The sequence below is a fragment of the Babylonia areolata genome, chromosome 14 (genome assembly GCF_041734735.1).
Source record: "Babylonia areolata isolate BAREFJ2019XMU chromosome 14, ASM4173473v1, whole genome shotgun sequence".
Taxonomy (NCBI): Eukaryota; Metazoa; Mollusca; class Gastropoda; order Neogastropoda; family Buccinidae; genus Babylonia; species Babylonia areolata.
Genome location: NC_134889.1, coordinates 26055376 through 26072875, shown reverse-complemented (window position 1 = coordinate 26072875; position 17500 = coordinate 26055376). Strand labels below are relative to the sequence as shown.

Here is a 17500-nt window from a genome sequence, read left to right as displayed (position 1 = left end):
TCAAGGCAAGGACCATCGTGGAAGCCATGTCCAAACTGGAGAGGGATGATGGGAGACTGGCCAGAACTGGTAGGTCTGTTGACGGTGTGTGTGTGTGTGTGTGTGTGTGTGTGTGTAGGTGTAGGTGCGTGCGTGCTGTGCGTGCGTGCGTGTGCGTGTGTTTTACCATCCTATTTTGCCTCACTCCTCTTTTTTTTTTTTTTTTTTTTTTTACCAATGCGTTCGTGCTCTCCCTCACACACACACACACACACACACACACACACACACACACACACACACACTGTGATACCACTGAAATAAGAAAACCATAGAATTGAAGACTACTACTACTACAACTGCTACTACTACTGCTGTTGCACGCATGAAAGAAAGAAGTAATACGATTATGCCACACATGTATTATTGATGCCACTCATACGTTTGTGTTGTGTGGTCTGGAATGTGTGCGCTTGTGTGTATCAAACTGTACAAGGCATGTGCAAATGTGTGAGTGTGTGTGTGTGTGTGTGTGTGTGTGTGTGTGTGTGTGTGTGTGTGTGTGTGTTGTCTCTCTGTGTGTTTGAGTGTCTGTCTGTGTCTGTGTGTGTTTGTGTCTGTGCTTGTGTCTGTGTGTCTGCGTGTCTGTGTCTGTGTGTAAAAGAGTAGAGAGTACGTGTGTGCTTTCGTAGGCGTGGGCGAATGTCTGTATGCCCTGTCTTCACGTATGATTCTGTTACGTCCTTTGGGTTTTGGTTGTTGTTTTGTTTGTTTTTGTTTTTGTTTGTTTGTTGTTTTTTTCGTCAACTGTAGCCAGAAGTATGTAACTGATAGCACTGAACTGGATTGATTCTTTACTCATTGCGTAAAGATTTGTTTTAAATTTCTTCTTTTCTGTCCTAAATGCCATAGATAGATCTAGGTATTATTGATTAAGTAAGATGTTTTCGATACATACTGAATCAATAACTTTTCCTCTCTTTAGATTTTGTCCAGGAAAACAAAAACAACAACTTACACGTGCTGTTTTGTTGTTGTTGTTGTTGTTTTGTTGTTTTCTTTGCCTTTCTAGAATACACATGCTGACATGGTGTTGATTGATGAGCAACTAGCATGTACCGTTTTGTTCTTTGTTCTTTTCTTTTGGTTCTTTCAGAATACACTTGCTGACATGGTGTTACTAACACATGCTGTTTTGTTGTTGTTCTTGCCTTTGTCCTTGTAGAATACACATGCTGACATGGTTTTTATAAACAACTAACACGTGCTGTTTTGTTTTTGTTCTTTTCTTTGTCCTTCCAGAATACACCCGAAAACGGAGTATGGCTGCCTACATGGCGGGGTGAATAAATAAAAACGGTCATACACGTAAAATGTTACATGTCTGTCTGAATGTGTATGCGTGTGCGTCTGAAATCTGATTGACTGACACAGGAAACGAATGATGAGCGCCCAGTGGCAGCCGTCAGTCGGCTCTACCCACGTAGGCAGCCTGTGGTGCAAAATGTCCCCGTGTATGTAAAGCGCTTAGAGCTTGGTCTCTGACCGAGGATAGGCGCTATATAAGTATCCACATCAATGCTGACATGGTGTTGATAAACAACAAATAACACGTGCTGTTTTGTTGTTGTCGTTCTTTTCTTTGTCCTCCCAGAATACATGCTGTTCCTGAACTCCCCGCATCACATCCCGCCTAATCCTCGTCCTCAGATGGTATTCCCGTCTCCGCTTCGACCATCTGCGTCAATGGCCGTGACCAGTGGCCTGCGGAACCCATCCATACCACGTCAGAGAGGTCCACCTAGACATCACCAGAACGGAGACAACAGACCCCTTCTGCCACCAAGACCAGTTCCGCCTTCCAAACCGGTCCCGGCACCCAAACCAGTTCAGAAACCACCACCCAGCACAGTTCAGAGCAATGTCAGGCCAGTTCAGACATCCAGACCGATTTTGACACTCAGACCAGAATCGGTTAAACCAGTTCAGAACGGTTTTCGCCCGGTTCAAAGCGGTACGGGACCCGCTTTACCACCCAGGCCGGTTCAGACATCCAGGCCAGTTTTCACTCCCCAACCAGAATCGGCCCAACCATCAGAGAACCGTGTCCAGCTGGCTCAAAGCATTTCCAGACCTGTTTTCCCACCAAGGCCAGTTCAAACATCAAGACCGGTTTTCCTACCTAAACAGGTTCAGACGAATACCAGACCGGTTCAGAACGGACCTAGACCGGTTTCGCCACCCCGTCCTGTTCCACCTTCCAGGCCAGAACCAGTTCAGATGGGTCCCAAACAGGTTGAAGGAAAGCCAGAACCAGAGAGACTGCTTCCTCCACAGTCCATGCTTTTGTCAGATGGCACGCGGGTGACGTTTCCCCAGGTGGGCTCACTTTGTGTGCTTTTGTTGTTTTTTGGTGGTGGTGGTGGTGGTGGTGGTATGTGTGTGTGTGTGTGTGTGTGTGTGTGTGTGCCAGTGTGTGTGTGTGTGTGTGTGTGTGTAGTAGTAGTAGTAGTAGTGGTAGTAGTAGTAGTAGTAGCAGCAGTCTTCAGTTTAACGTCTTCCACTTTAAGTGATACTAGACGGGAAAAAAAGGGGGCGGGGGGATGTGTGTGCGTGCGTGTATTTGTGTGAGTGAGAGAGAGAGTGTGTGTGTGTATGTGTCTTTGTGTGTGTGTGTGTGTGTGTGTGTGTGTGTGTGTGTATGATCGTGTGTGTGTGTGTGGGGGGGGGGGGCGTGCGTGCGTGCGTGCGTGCGTGTGTGTGTGTGTGTGGACCTTGGTTGTGAGCCTAGATATCACTGAATGTAATGACTAGATGACCGTGTGGATTTTTCATGGTTGGTAGAGGTTAGTTTCACGTGTGCCCGTTTTACTGGTAAGAGCGCAAGCTGTGTATATAGAGTGCGGGTGATAATCAGCTCGACACCGAAACAGAGACAGACAGAGATAGAGAAAGAAGTGGAGGTAGGTGTGTTTGTGGGGAGGGGGGGGGGGGGGAGTGGGGGACTGGGGGGAGCGGGGTTTAGGGGGCGGACTGGTCCAAGACAGTTACTTATCTTCTGAATAAACAGTTATGACATTCTTCCAACTTCCTCCGGTTTGTCTTCATTTTTATCTCGCCGAACACGCGCACTTCTTCGACTTATAAATTTTGTTTGCTCTTCTCCTTCTTTAATTGGATCCCCACCCACCCCCCCCCACCCCCCACCCCCATTTCCCCTCTCATGGTAGTGAGTTTAATTATTGACACCTAAACTCCTCAACTGGCACCAGTTTACTGGGGTACAGGTGTGGAGAGAGTGATATAATTTGACGTTTTCCTTCATTGGCAAGCAATAGTTTGTTCTTTTTTTTTTTTGATTGGCGGGTTATGTTTCTTCGGATTTTCCCGTTCTTTTGCGCTTTGCTTCGTTTGCAGCATTAGCTGTTTGTTTTCTGTCTCTACACGTCATCTGTCCATGTCCTGGTCCCGTTTCGTGCATTCTTAACAGTTTGTTTCGTTGCAAGTGGTTTTATTTCTATTGTAAAGATGATTATGTTTGTTCATTCACGGCATTAAAAAAAAAATCCCCCCCCCTCCAGCTTTGTTATAATTTGCTGTTGTTGGTTTAAAAAAAAAATCATTATTGATCAATCAATTAATCAATTCATTCAAGAAATTGATTAATTAATTAATTTCATTAATGAATTATCAGTTACTTAGTTAATTAGTATAACAATCAATTAACTAATTTATTTATTCATTTATTTGTTTGTTTGCTTATTGATTTATTCGTTTATCTATTGTTCACCAGTTGCCGCTGTCAGAGGATTTAGAGCAGCCAAGGCCTGTGGTACAGGTCAACACCCTCAACCAACCAGAACCAGCGCTACAATCAAACGCCCTCGGCCAAAAACCAGAATCCTCGGCACAAACCAACGCCCCCAGCCAACCGAAACCCCCGATACAACTAAACGCCTTCAGCCAACCAAGCCCCGCGGTTCAATCAAACCCCAACAGCCAACCAGAACCCATGATACAAACCAACGCCGTGGATCCGCCAAACTCTGCGAGTCCTCGGCTTCCGCCGTATCATCAGCCCAAACAGCAAAGCTTCGCAAGCCGTCCCTCCGGCCCTAAGATTCAGCTGGATCTTGAGAACCAGCTGAACCCCCTGAGTCACCCACGTCCAGGGAATCGAAGAAACCAGTTCCGTCACACGAGCTCTTGGGGTCAGGGAAACGCGGACAACCGGTATAACCGCGTGCGCATCACTGACCGAACCAACCGGCCAGTCTTTGTCAGGATGACCCTGGAAAGGAATGAGAACCGTGCAGGTCCTTCGCGTAGCAGACCAGAACAACCGGCGTTCAGTTCCGCAGGAACCGGTAACCAAGCTCCTCAGTCCATGAACCGGCCAGCCCTGTCAGACATCAGAACCGTCAGACTACGTCAACCAGTGAACCCCGACACCATCAGACCACGTCAACCGGTGAACCCCGACACCATCAGACCACGTCAGCCAGTGAACCCCGACACCATCAGACCACGTCAACCAGTGAACCCCGACACCATCAGACCACGTCAACCAGTGAACCCCGACACCATCAGACCACGTCAACCGGTGAACCCCGACACCATCAGACCACGTCAACCGGTGAACCCCGACACCATCAGACCACGTCAACCAGTGAACCCCGACACCATCAGACCACGTCAACCAGTGAACCCCGACACCATCAGACCACGTCAACCAGTGAACCCCGACACAGCCTTGGAACGACAGCTGCAGAGAGTTCCCCAAAGACAGAAATTGCCTCGAGACGAAATCTCCCGGAAAATCTACTTCCTCATCCAACAGTCTCGCCAGAAAGACACAGGAGAGAATCATCGTCCTCGAAGCCAGAGTAAGGAGCGCACGAACATCGTTCAACCAAATCACATCAGCCAATCAAATCGTCAGCCAGTGCCCGTGAAGAACGACGTACACAACCAACCAAGACAAAACAACTGGAATCGATTTCAAAACGAAGAACTCAACCACCTCCCACCCTTCCAGTCTAACTCAGCTCCAGCACAACAGAGTGTCAGGACTCCATCCCGCATTCCTCCAAGCAGCTCCTGGATAGCTCAGATGCTGGACGCTTCCCAGAGACAGCCAAGCCGCCTGGCGAAGAAGGACATGGAGAAGACGACAAAGCCCAGAAACGAACAACCACCTGGCATCATCAGACTTCCAGCCTCCATACCAGCACAGGAAAGAGACGGGGCCCAGAGACGCACAGGACAGCCACACCCTGAACCAGTCCCTGTGAACGAGGCTGTTGGGAACCAGCCCAACCCTCAACCAGGGCGACTGAAACCACAGAAGAAGAAGAAGAAGAATGACCAGCAAGGAAAAGCAGACAACTCCTCTTTCCACGCCACTGCCTGAACGCAGTTCTGGGCGGCCGGAGCTGTGACGTGGTCGACCTCTAGGCGTCCATCCATACAGTGTCCATCCGAACTGTACAGACACTGGTTGTGATTGATTTCACCGTTCAGCTTTCATGTCTTGAACACCACCACCCCCACCACCACCACTATGTTTTAGTCGTCGTGAACCTGTTGTCATTATAATAATAATAATCATGTATGATAGTCAGTCGTGTCCGACTACGACCATCAGAACAGCAGAGGAGGCAACTGATGTCCCGACTATCTGGGCTAGAATTTGATTTTAGTGGAGAGTGTCTTGCCCTAAGTTACATCCCCACTTTCTCGGCTAAGGGGTTTTTTGTGTGTTTTTTTTTAGGAGAGTCGGCGTTGGGATGGTTCCCAAAGGCCAGCTGGACCCCTAGGCTGCAGCACCAAGAACCAGTGCTGTCTTGTTTCCTAGTAACTGGCAAAGTTTGTTCCCGTCAGTTCCAAGAGTGTCAACAACAACAACAACAACAAAATCATGGAATACCGCCGGTGGATCTGATCTGGCAAGTTCCTTTCGTTTCTTCTGGGTATCAGTGCATGCGCACCGACAGAACGGGAATCAGTTTGATTCGACAGCATTCTATCACAGCATGGTTCTGAGGTGGGAGAGAGCAGGGAGGACCTGGTATACAAAAGGACGACAGCATTCTATCACAGCATGGTTCTGAGGTGGGAGAGAGCAGGGAGGACCTGGTATACAAAAGGACGATAGCTTTCTATCACAGCATGGTTCTGAGGTGGGAGAGAGCAGGGAGGACCTGGTATACAAAAGGACGATAGCTTTCTATCACAGCATGGTTCTGAGGTGGGAGAGAGAGCAGGGAGGACCCGGTATACAAAAGGACGATAGCTTTCTATCACAGCATGGTTCTGAGGTGGGAGAGAGCAGGGAGGACCTGGTATGCAAAAGGACAATAGCTTTCTATCACAGCATGGTTCTGAGGTGGGAGAGAGAGCAGGGAGGACCCGGTATACAAAAGGACGATAGCTTTCTATCACAGCATGGTTCTGAGGTGGGAGAGAGCAGGGAGGACCTGGTATACAAAAGGACGACAGCATTCTATCACAGCATGGCTCTGGGGTGGGAGAGAGAGCAGGGAGGACCTGGTATACAAAAGGACGACAGCATTCTATCACAGCATGGTTCTGGGGTGGGAGAGAGACCAGGGAGGACCTGGTATACAAAAGGACGATAGCTTTCTATCACAGCATGGTTCTGAGGTGGGAGAGAGCAGGGAGGACCTGGTATACAAAAGGACGATAGCTTTCTATCACAGCATGGTTCTGAGGTGGGAGAGAGAGCAGGGAGGACCCGGTATACAAAAGGACGATAGCTTTCTATCACAGCATGGTTCTGAGGTGGGAGAGAGCAGGGAGGACCTGGTATGCAAAAGGACAATAGCTTTCTATCACAGCATGGTTCTGAGGTGGGAGAGAGAGCAGGGAGGACCCGGTATACAAAAGGACGATAGCTTTCTATCACAGCATGGTTCTGAGGTGGGAGAGAGCAGGGAGGACCTGGTATACAAAAGGACGACAGCATTCTATCACAGCATGGCTCTGGGGTGGGAGAGAGAGCAGGGAGGACCTGGTATACAAAAGGACGACAGCATTCTATCACAGCATGGTTCTGGGGTGGGAGAGAGAGCAGGGAGGACCTGGTATACAAAAGGACGACAGCATTCTATCACAGCATGGTTCTGAGGTGAGAGAGAGCAGGGAGGACCTGGTATGCAAAAGGACGATAGCTTTCTATCACAGCATGGTTCTGAGGTGGGAGAGAGCAGGGAGGACCTGGTATGCAAAAGGGCGATAGCTTTCTATCACAGCATGGTTCTGGGGTGGGAGAGAGAGCAGAGAGGACCTGGTATACAAAAGGACGACAGCATTCTATCACAGCATGGCTCTGGGGTGGGAGAGAGAGCAGGGAGGACCTGGTATACAAAAGGACGACAGCATTCTATCACAGCATGGTTCTGGGGTGGGAGAGAGAGCAGGGAGGACCTGGTATACAAAAGGACGACAGCATTCTATCACAGCATGGTTCTGGGGTGGGAGAGAGAGCAGGGAGGACCTGGTATACAAAAGGACGACAGCATTCTATCACAGCATGGTTCTGAGGTGAGAGAGAGCAGGGAGGACCTGGTATGCAAAAGGACGATAGCTTTCTATCACAGCATGGTTCTGAGGTGGGAGAGAGAGCAGAGAGGACCTGGTATACAAAAGGACTATAGCTTTCTATCACAGCATGGTTCTGGGGTGGGAGAGAGCAGGGAGGACCTGGTATACAAAAGGACATCAAGTTTTGATAATGATAATCATAATAACAGTAATTTAATTTGTAAATCGCCTTTTCATGTAAAAACACACTGTACAATGTCAATACCGACGTATAAAAAATGCATTAACTCACTCAGTACGGCCAGTCCTCTCTTCTCCTCTACACAGACCTCTCGGATGTCCAGTGGGTGTCTGAATGACCCAACCTTTAGCTTCCATCGTCAGAATTGTGGTATTCTTTGTCAACATTCACGTCTTCAGTATAAGAGCCTTCCGCTTGCAATATTTGATGATGGTAATTGGGGTGAAACGCTGTTAACGTCGTCTCTTTCGCCGTTCGTATGGAAAGAGTTAAAATGCTAAAATGATCTCTCTCTCTCTCTGTCTCTGTCCTGTCTGTCTCTCTCTCTCTCTCTCTCTCTCTCTCTCTCTCACGCACACACACACACACACACACACACACACACACACACACAATCATCACAGACCATACACACTCATGATACATACCACATTAAAAAAAAAAGCCTGGATAATGCAGTTTCATACCACAATACTACAAAACCCTATCACAATTCTTCAAACTACTTCTGATATCACAAGACACAAAATCCATACCACAATACTGGAGAGAAGGGAAAAAAAATCACCTCCAACTCTGACAGGGGAGGGAGAGGTTGGGGGGGAGCAGGGGGGGGGGGGGCCGGGGGGTCTGAGCCGAAATGTAATCACTGAAATTACCTTCAGATTATAATCATTGACTGGAAAATTCCCGTCTGTCCTTCCCCCACTATGTGAGCTACTCTTCTCTTCTACCCATTCGCTTTCAACATCGTCACGTTCAACCCGGAGGCAGAATAAGTAATCCTTCGATACACTGAGAAGCTACGACGGACATTATCGTACTATTCATCTCCATCCTTATACCCCCACCAAATCCCCACACCCCACCAGCCCGACATACCTGCGGATTTATATATATATATATATATATATATATATATATATATATATATATATATATATATATATATATATATATGTTGTTGTTTTTTTGTTGTGAGTGAGAGGCAACACATATATTATTACATGTTCACAAACTGGCAAGGGATAAAGAACTGAGCACCTGATGATTATGATACTTAATGTGGTGGACTGGGGATTTCGGCGTTTTTATTTTATTTTTTCATTTTTGTATTTTCAACATTTTTTTAGCGCCTGAGTGACGGTCTGGAGACCCCCCACCCCCCACCCACCCCCATCCCAGCCCCCGCTCCCCCCCAAAAAGAAATGTTCTGTCCAAATTTGGTAAGAAAACACACGACGAACTGTCTTTTGAGACTGACCTTAATTCTCTTCGTTCCTTGTGTGGCACATAAACCCACCACCAAAGATCCCCCTCTTGTGCTGTCTTGGCTAGCTTGGAAGTGCACCACCTCCGAAAACGGAGTATGGCTGCCTAGATGGCGGGGTAAAAATGGTCATACACCGTAAAAGCCCACTCGTGTACATACGAGTGAACGTGGGAGTTGCAGCACACGAACGAAGAAAAAGAAGAAGAAGGAGGAGGAAGTGCATCTGGTGGTATAATTATTAAGGAATGTCCTATCAGCGCCATCTTCTACGTTTCCTTACTGTGGTGGTGTCTGGCATGGGGGTTTCTTTTCTGGAGTTGAGTGATTCAGATGAGGCGTTCCCCCTCCCTCACTCCCCACCTCCCCTTGCCCCCCTGGCCCCCACCCCCACTCGTCAACCCTCCATCCTGTCCCCCCCCCCCCCCTCTAAAAAGGAATTCAACGTTTCTGAAATGTTTCTAGTTTCATGACTGATGACCTCGGTGATATTCCAGTACTCTGATCAATACAGGAGCATGCTTTGAACATTTTTATTCTTTATTCTGAGCACATCGAATCTTGGTTTGGGTTCTGACGGTGCCAGTTTTCCTCAATTATGTTCCTCAATGTCACAAAACAATATCTGGCTTTGGAGATTTTTTGGTCTTTATATATTTCGGCTCCTTGTTTAACTTCAATCTTCACCTGTTGTTGTGTTGTGAGTGAAATTAGCACACACACACACACACACACACACACACACACACACACACCCCAAGTTCTGAACATGGCCGTCCGTGTCATCAGTGTCGTAATCACTGCACCACCAATCCACAGTGTCGGACCACGGTTGTAGTGGTGAAGGACAAAGAATTGGAATAAACGATACACGGATGGGTTGTTGACCTCATTTGCATCGTCCAGTGTCACGTGGTATGGTGTGGTGTGGTGAGGATGTCTTTCTGTTGTTACAGTAATAATCCATGGAAGATGATGATGATGATGATGATAATTATGCTCAGATTCATTTTCAACATCACTATCTGTAGCAAAATCATCCGATTCGAATTCCACCTCACTATCAGAGTAATCATTGTCATACTCTACTTCCGATAAATCATAAAGCATACCAATTACTTGCTGCGTTGTGTACAGTTGTTTTCTCGCACGTTTTGTCCCTGATTTCTGCCCTGACGGGTCAGGTTGAGACTCTGCACGTTTGAAGTGTTTACGCACCGCTCAACCGGTGGCCGAGCATTATGTCATTTTTCTCTGCCACCGGTAAAGCGGTGGTCAGAGATCAAAGGGTTAACCACTCGGCAACTGCGCTCGTCAGATGAGTGGATGAACGAGGGGTTTGGACTCTGCATGAACCCATACAACCCTGAGTGCTCAACAGGCTTCCCTGTCAATCTGATGTGGAAAAGACCGGAAAATAGCCGAGTGGTTAAAGCGTTGAACTTTCAATCTGAGGGTCCCTGGTTCGAATCTCGGTAACGGCGCCTGGTGGGTAAAGGGTGGAGATTTTTTTCCGATCTCCCAGGTCAACATATGTGCTGACCTGCTAGTGCCTGAACCACCTTCGTGTGTGCACGCAAGCAGAAGATCTAATACGCACGTTAAAGATCCTGTAATCCATGTCAGCGTTCGGTGGGTTATGGAAACAAGAACATGCCCAGCATGCACAACCCCGAAAATGGAGTATGACTGCCTACATGGCAGGGTATAAACGGTCATATACGTAAATGCCCACTCGTGTACACACGTTTGAATGTGGGAGTTGCAGCCCAAGAACGAAGAAGATGATGATGTTGAAAAAAACAACAAAAAAAACACCAAAACCCAAAACAAAACAAAAAAACGCATAAGAAAAAAAGTATATACATATATATGATAGTCGTGTCCAACCAAGACCATCAGAACAGCAGAGGAGGCAACTGCTGTTCTGAAAATCAAATCGACAAGGTTTTCCTTCAAACTGACACACATGGTCATAGCCGGAAATCATGCAGAAGTTTATATGTGTCCTTTACATATCCGGTGCATAAGACCGAATGTGGAAACCATTTTAAATAACCAAATATCGACACCCGTGTATTGCTCTGGCACAAGGTTTTATGAATTTGAAAACAAAAAAAACAAAAACGTATCTTTGGATAAACAGCAAAGACAGTCATATTCATTAGTTATATGTTGGCTAATCACTTTCAGTCATCTCAGCTTTGTAAAAACATTTCATTTCATTCTTGCACACACACACACACACACACACACACACCCACACCCAAAGAAGGCAACTGAAGGATGCACACAAAACACATCAGCATCAATACTAAGATATAACTGGAAACATTTTATTTTCACAGCATCTGATCATACGAGTGAAACAGACAGGTCGAAGACATCACAAATGAAAAGCAGGACGCACCTTCCCTCACCCCTCAACAACAAACAACAAGCAGTCATCATCATCAGCTGTTATGTGCTAAAATGTCAATGGTGTACTCTCTTCATAAACACACAATCACTGATGTACCACCGACCTCACTTTAACTCACACAATACCACTGTTACATGAGTGCTGCTTGCCCGTTCCCCTGCATCACAGAAGAGATTAAAGTTTCACTCACTCCCAAGACTTAACTGAAGTTGCTCATCTCTTCATCACTGCTTTGCTTTCCCAGGGCTTGGTTTCATAAGCGATCTTAACATCACTAAGTTTGCTTAGCATTGAAATTTTTCCTAAGTCTACATCGATTCCATAGCCTTGAGAAAAAAATTCTTAAGCAATTTTCCCCAAGTCTACATCGATTCCAAAGCCTTAAGAAAAAGATTCTTTAAGCAAACTTAGTATTGCTAATTTCAAAGACCAAGGGAAGATTCTATAACATGAAGCAAACTTAGCGTTGCGAATCCCATTAAGAAAAATTCTCAACTGTAAGCAAACTTTGCAGTGCAAAGAAGTTACTGAACCCGGACTGGTTTGCGTGAGGCGATCTTTGCAGTGCTAAGTTTGCTTAGAGTTAGGAATGTTCCGGAGTATATGGAATTCACCGTGGAGTTAAGAAAATTCTTAACGATAAGCAAACTTAGCGCTGCTGTGTTCGCTCGTGCAACATACCCTCGGCACAGAACTCACAACCTGCTCCACTGGCCACAATGTATGGTGAACTGCAATGGTCACTTTTTCCTGTCAGGGCTGATCGGTGGTGACCCATTCATTCAAAATCATTAGGCCTGCTCTTGGTTTGTTTCTTGTTGTTGTTTTTTTTTTCTTTCCTAATCGCCAATCCATGCCACGGAGACTTGTTTCAGTGCAAAGCTAAAAGAGAAGCGCTTCTACAATGCTGCATTGCATGTGCAGGATGCTTCTTCACAAATTATTTGAGAACATTTCCTTACATTAAAAATCATCACTTCTTTTATCTGGTCCAAGTTTGGGGGGTTTTTTTGTTTGTTTGTTTTGTTTTGTTTTTCCTAATCTTCCTCAGGAAACTGGCCAGACTGAACTGGTGTCCACAGAATATGGATAGTCAGCCTGATCAACAATCATTGAGTGGAATTATGAAGTTCTCAATTTTCCCTCCTGTGTAAATAGATGTAAAACAAATAAACACTTGACAGAAGCAAGTCTGAAAACTCAACAGTTGGCAGAGAAGTCTTTTTTTCAAGCTCTGTCATTCTCTTTCATGCAGTTAGTTCTTTTTACTTCTTTTTTTTTCCTCTTTTTTTTTTTCTTTTTAATGATTTGCAACTCTGCGGAAGGAGAGATTTGGGTCCCTTCTTCCTACACTGAGCCCCAGACACAGAGGATATGAATAATTCACTGCCCCAATCAACATAGAAAGCTATAGGACCTTTTACCATCTAACTCTGCAAAAACTACCGAGGCTAGTTTTGGCTTGTGGGATGTCTTAAGAAGACAGGGGCCGGGTGTGTGGGGTGTGGGGTGGGGAGTTTACAGGATGTTTTTCACAGTGCTGACAGGCAAAACGGCAGCAAAAAGAAAGTGGCAAGAGGGAAGGGGGTGGTTAACATTTCCCTGATAACTCAGGTGGACAAATGCAGCGTGAAACATTATAAATTCAATAAATTATTCACACACACACACACACACACACACACACACATCTGCCCTCCCAACCTCCCCCCGACTTAATCCTAAAATTACATCTATCCAAAAGGAGGGCTGGGCATATGCAAGAAAGTCAGTCAAACGTCATTTTGGCAAGCAATAGGGGAGAGAAAAGTATGCACTGAGTTCAGTCCCATTCATCACACATCTATTATGATCGCTCATTTCTGAATCAAAGTCAACAACATTCGGCAACATACATGTAGCTAGGTAACTTTGGTGTTTGAGTATGTGTGTGTGTGTGTGTGTGTGTGTGTGGTGCATGTCATGTGATGTGGTAGGGTGTGGGGCAGTGTAGTTTGTGGTGCGGTGTTGTGTGTGTGTGTGTGTGTGCACACGCGTGTGCGTGTCATGTGATGTTGTAAGGTGTGGTGCAGTGTAGTGTGTGGTAAAGTATTGAGTGTGTGTGTGTGTGTGTGTGTGTGTGTGTGTGTGTGTGTGTGTGCGATACATTTCACATTTGTATTCTAAATTCATCTCTTCTGTACATCCTCTGAAGAAAGCAGGAACAGAGATGAAGAAGTTAACATGCATTCAATTTACAAATTCTTCAAAATCCACTCTCAACAAACTGAAAACTGAAAAGAACCTCACATTGGCAACACACACACACACACACACACACACACACACACAGAGCTACACTGAAGCTAATGCAGACTACCGCACAGGGTCTGCCTCCTGTTAAGTCTTTTATTTTTAAACCAATGAGCCATCAATCAAAAAAAAAAAAAAAAAAAAAAAAAAAAAAAACCAGAAGTCACAAAAAAAATGGCCATATAAAAAGACTTCACCAACTTGCTGAATTTATCATGTCACAGAGTTGATGAATTAATCACATCACAGAGCTGACCTCACAACAACACACCGTGTTCATTGCTGTAAGGCCTCTCCCAAGTTCGAAGAGACTCTTGCCCAGCAACGCTTTTTAAAAGACTGAGGGAAAAGGCCAAAAGTCAGACCGGCATCAGACTTCACCTGTGCACATTGTGGGAGGGCCCAAGGCCCACCTGTGCACATTGTGGAAGGGCCCAGGGCCCACCTGTGCACATTGTGGGAGGGCCCAGGGCCCACCTGTGCACATTGTGGGAGGGCCCAGGGCAGACCTGTGCACAGTGTGGGAGGGCCCAGGGCAGACCTGTGCACATTGTGGGAGGGCCCAGGGCCCACCTGTGCACATTGTGGGAGGGCCCAGGGCCCACCTGTGCACATTGTGGGAGGGCCCAGGGCCCACCTGTGCACAGTGTGGAAGGGCCCAGGGCCCACCTGTGCACATTGTGGGAGGGCCCAGGGCCCACCTGTGCACATTGTGAGAGGGCCCAGGACCCACCTGTGCACATTGTGGGAGGACCGAGGGCAGACCTGTGCACATTGTGGGAGGGCCCAGGGTCCACCTGTGCACATTGTGGGAGGGCCCAGGGCCCACCTGTGCACAGTGTGGAAGGGCCCAGGGCAGACCTGTGCACATTGTGGAAGGGCCCAGGGCAGACCTGTGCACATTGTGGAAGGGCCCAGGGCAGACCTGTGCACATTGTGGGAGGGCCCAGGGCACACCTGTGCACATTGTGGGAGGGCCCAGGGCAGACCTGTGCACATTGTGGGAGGGCCCAGGGCAGACCTGTGCACAGTGCGGAAGGGCCCAGGGCACACCTGTGTACATTGTGGGAGGGCCCAGGGCACACCTGTGCACATTGTGGGAGGGGGAGGGCCCAAGGCCCACCTGTGCACATTGTGGGAGGGCCCAAGGCCCACCTGTGCACATTGTGGGAGGGCCCGAGGCCCACCTGTGCACATTGTGGGAGGGCCCGAGGCCCACCTGTGCACATTGTGGGAGGGCCCAGGGCAGACCTGTGCACATTGTGAAAGGACCCAGGGCCCACCTGTGCACATTGTGGGAGGGCCCAGGGCCCACCTGTGCACATTGTGGGAGGGCCCAGGGCCCACCTGTGCACATTGTGGGAGGGCCCAGGGCCCGCCACTCCCATCTTTGTCTGTCAAGCCACACTTCATGCTGTATCAATAATCACCACCCAGAGTGCAACTCCAAAGTCTCCCGAGACTGACAGATGCCTGCTTTTCCTCCCCCCCCCCATCCCCCACCTGTGTGACAACAGGCCTACCCAGTGTGACAACAGGCCTACCCAGGGTGACAACAGGCCTACCCAGGCCTCAAAACGTCTAACAAGTTCAAGTATGTTACTATTACTGAATGGCATTCATTTAATTCCTAACGAACGAGCAGTCCCACAAGACTCTTAAAACTAACTCAAGTCTTCAGTGTCATACATACGCATCATTTCATGTGACTGTGCTGCCACAGCTGTCCCGGATTCAAGTCGTAAGTGGGATGCTAGATTTAGTGAAGAAATCGAAGAATGCTGAAAACCTTCCACACACTTCTCTTCATTCCACCAACTCAACAAAGCACAAACGTGGTCACAGGTAGCATACCTCCAAACATGCCAGAGAAAAAAAAAACACAACAAAAAAACAAACGAGTCATACTCTATAAAAAGAATTAAGAATTATTCACATACGTCATGGTTGTTTATTACGCAGCAATATACAAAATATCTATATACAAGCAAATAAAAATCAGACATAACATAAAAACCTGAATGAAGACACAAGTTTATACAAACAGTTAAGAGACAATGCGGAAACTGATCACATCCAAAGGAACTAAATGTACTTGGTTCACAAATGTACAGGCTGTAAATCTGAGTCTTTGATTTCACCATCCTTGAAAAAAAAAACAAAGCGTCTGTTTGGATTGAGAGGATATTAGTGGAATGCCACTGAAACAGTGCAGAAGAGGATATTCATCAAAAAGAAGAAAAAAGAAAGCAGTTAACCTGCGAAAGAGAGCAAGAGGGAAAAAGAGATGGGTTGAGCTTATTGTTCAAAATGTGCTTTTTTTTTTCTTTTTCCTAACCATCAAATGAAAAGTTACCAAACACATGCTCTAAAATTGTTAATGTGGTCAACATAATCACAGTCGTTCGGTAGGTTCTGCATACCACAATCACAAAACCATGAATAAATAGCAACATTTTCTCTCTCTCTCATTTAAACAACCCCCCAATCACTCCAAGCATACTAATACAAAGACAATGCAACACCTGAAAACTAAACACTGATGTGTGTCTGTGCACTAGCATTATTTTCTGCCACAACAGATTTATGTGTGTGAAATTCTGGCTGCTTTCCCAAGGGAGAACATGCTGCCACAGTTCAACACCAGCCATCCTCGCGCTGGGACTATACGGCGTAGGGGCGCGTCCCCCGGGTGGCTGATGGGGGAGCCCTCCCTTTGGGGGTTGCACCAAATGATATGGAACAAGGTGCCATGGACCCACATAGTCTAGGAGAAGGACAACTCTGATTTCAAACCCGGGCAGATGGAGTCCGATAGGCTCAGCAGGCAGTCCTTCCAAGAGAAGGAAAACTCCCAAGAGAAAACCCGACCAACTGTAAACCGTTACCAGAACAGATGAACACCGAAGACGGCGCCACAGTGGCCTCTCTAAGGGGCGTGATCTAGTCAAAACCGGCTGTGCACGCACTCTACGATACATGGCTAACACCAGCCATATCTCTTTCCTTTTCTTTCTTCTGTCTGCAAGTGTACTTGTTTTACTATCAAAGTGGATTTTTCAGCAGAATTTTGCCAGGGTCAGCCTTTTTGTTGCCATGGGTTCTTTCACATATGCTCAGTGTGTGCTGCGCATGCGACCTCACTTTATCATCTCATCCGAATGACTAGCACCCAGACCACCATTCAAGGTCTAGCTGGAAGGGGGAGTAATAATCATAGTCCATAAACGGGATTCGAAAACGTGGACACTTGCCACCGCTCACACACGTCTGCATGCGACTGATGCAAAGTGCTACTTGCAAGGTGTGTTCTTAAGTCTTTCAATGCTTGTTTTCATACTTCTTGCAAAGTTTGTTGTTTGGAGTCTTTTAGTGCTAATTCTTATACTACTTGCAAGGTGTGTTGTTTAGTCTTTAAGTCCCTTTTTCCCCCCTCCATAGCAAAGACCCTCATAGGTGCTTGGGCACTGTAACACATGGTTTAAACTGCTGTCCCTGTCTCCTACACATTAATTACTGAAGGTGAATATCCACAGATCGGAAAAAAGAAAAAAAAAAGATGCAAAATTTGCAAGTGAACTTCACACTGAAAGGTAACAAAATATGCATCAACCTTTTTGTCACTGCATAAATTCGTAGACCCAAATTTTGCACAAACTTTTCTTCTGCATGAGAGAGAGCGAGAAAAACTTTTTATTTCGCAAGCATCTTTTGACCAATATTTGGGCAG

At 46.7% G+C, this 17500-nt stretch overlaps 2 protein-coding genes across 2 annotated transcripts in view; one reads left to right on the top strand and one right to left on the bottom strand.

The window, feature by feature from the left end:
• The window catches only part of LOC143289560 (uncharacterized), a 109263-nt gene extending 102727 nt beyond the window's left edge, over positions 1-6536 (top strand). Inside the window, exons 4-6 of the mRNA XM_076598572.1 lie at positions 1-69; positions 1634-2358; positions 3773-6536. The exon at positions 1-69 is cut by the window's left edge and continues 177 nt beyond it. Of these exons, the coding sequence (XP_076454687.1) occupies positions 1-69; positions 1634-2358; positions 3773-5392 (2414 nt within the window). The 3' untranslated portion in view covers positions 5393-6536. The remainder of the gene's footprint in view (positions 70-1633; positions 2359-3772) is intronic.
• Positions 6537-15806: 9270 nt separating this feature from the next.
• The window catches only part of LOC143289950 (kelch-like protein 20), a 22583-nt gene continuing 20889 nt past the window's right edge, over positions 15807-17500 (bottom strand). The window contains exon 9 of the mRNA XM_076599214.1: positions 15807-17500. This exon is cut by the window's right edge and continues 4066 nt beyond it. The gene's annotated coding sequence lies outside the window, so the exon portion shown is untranslated.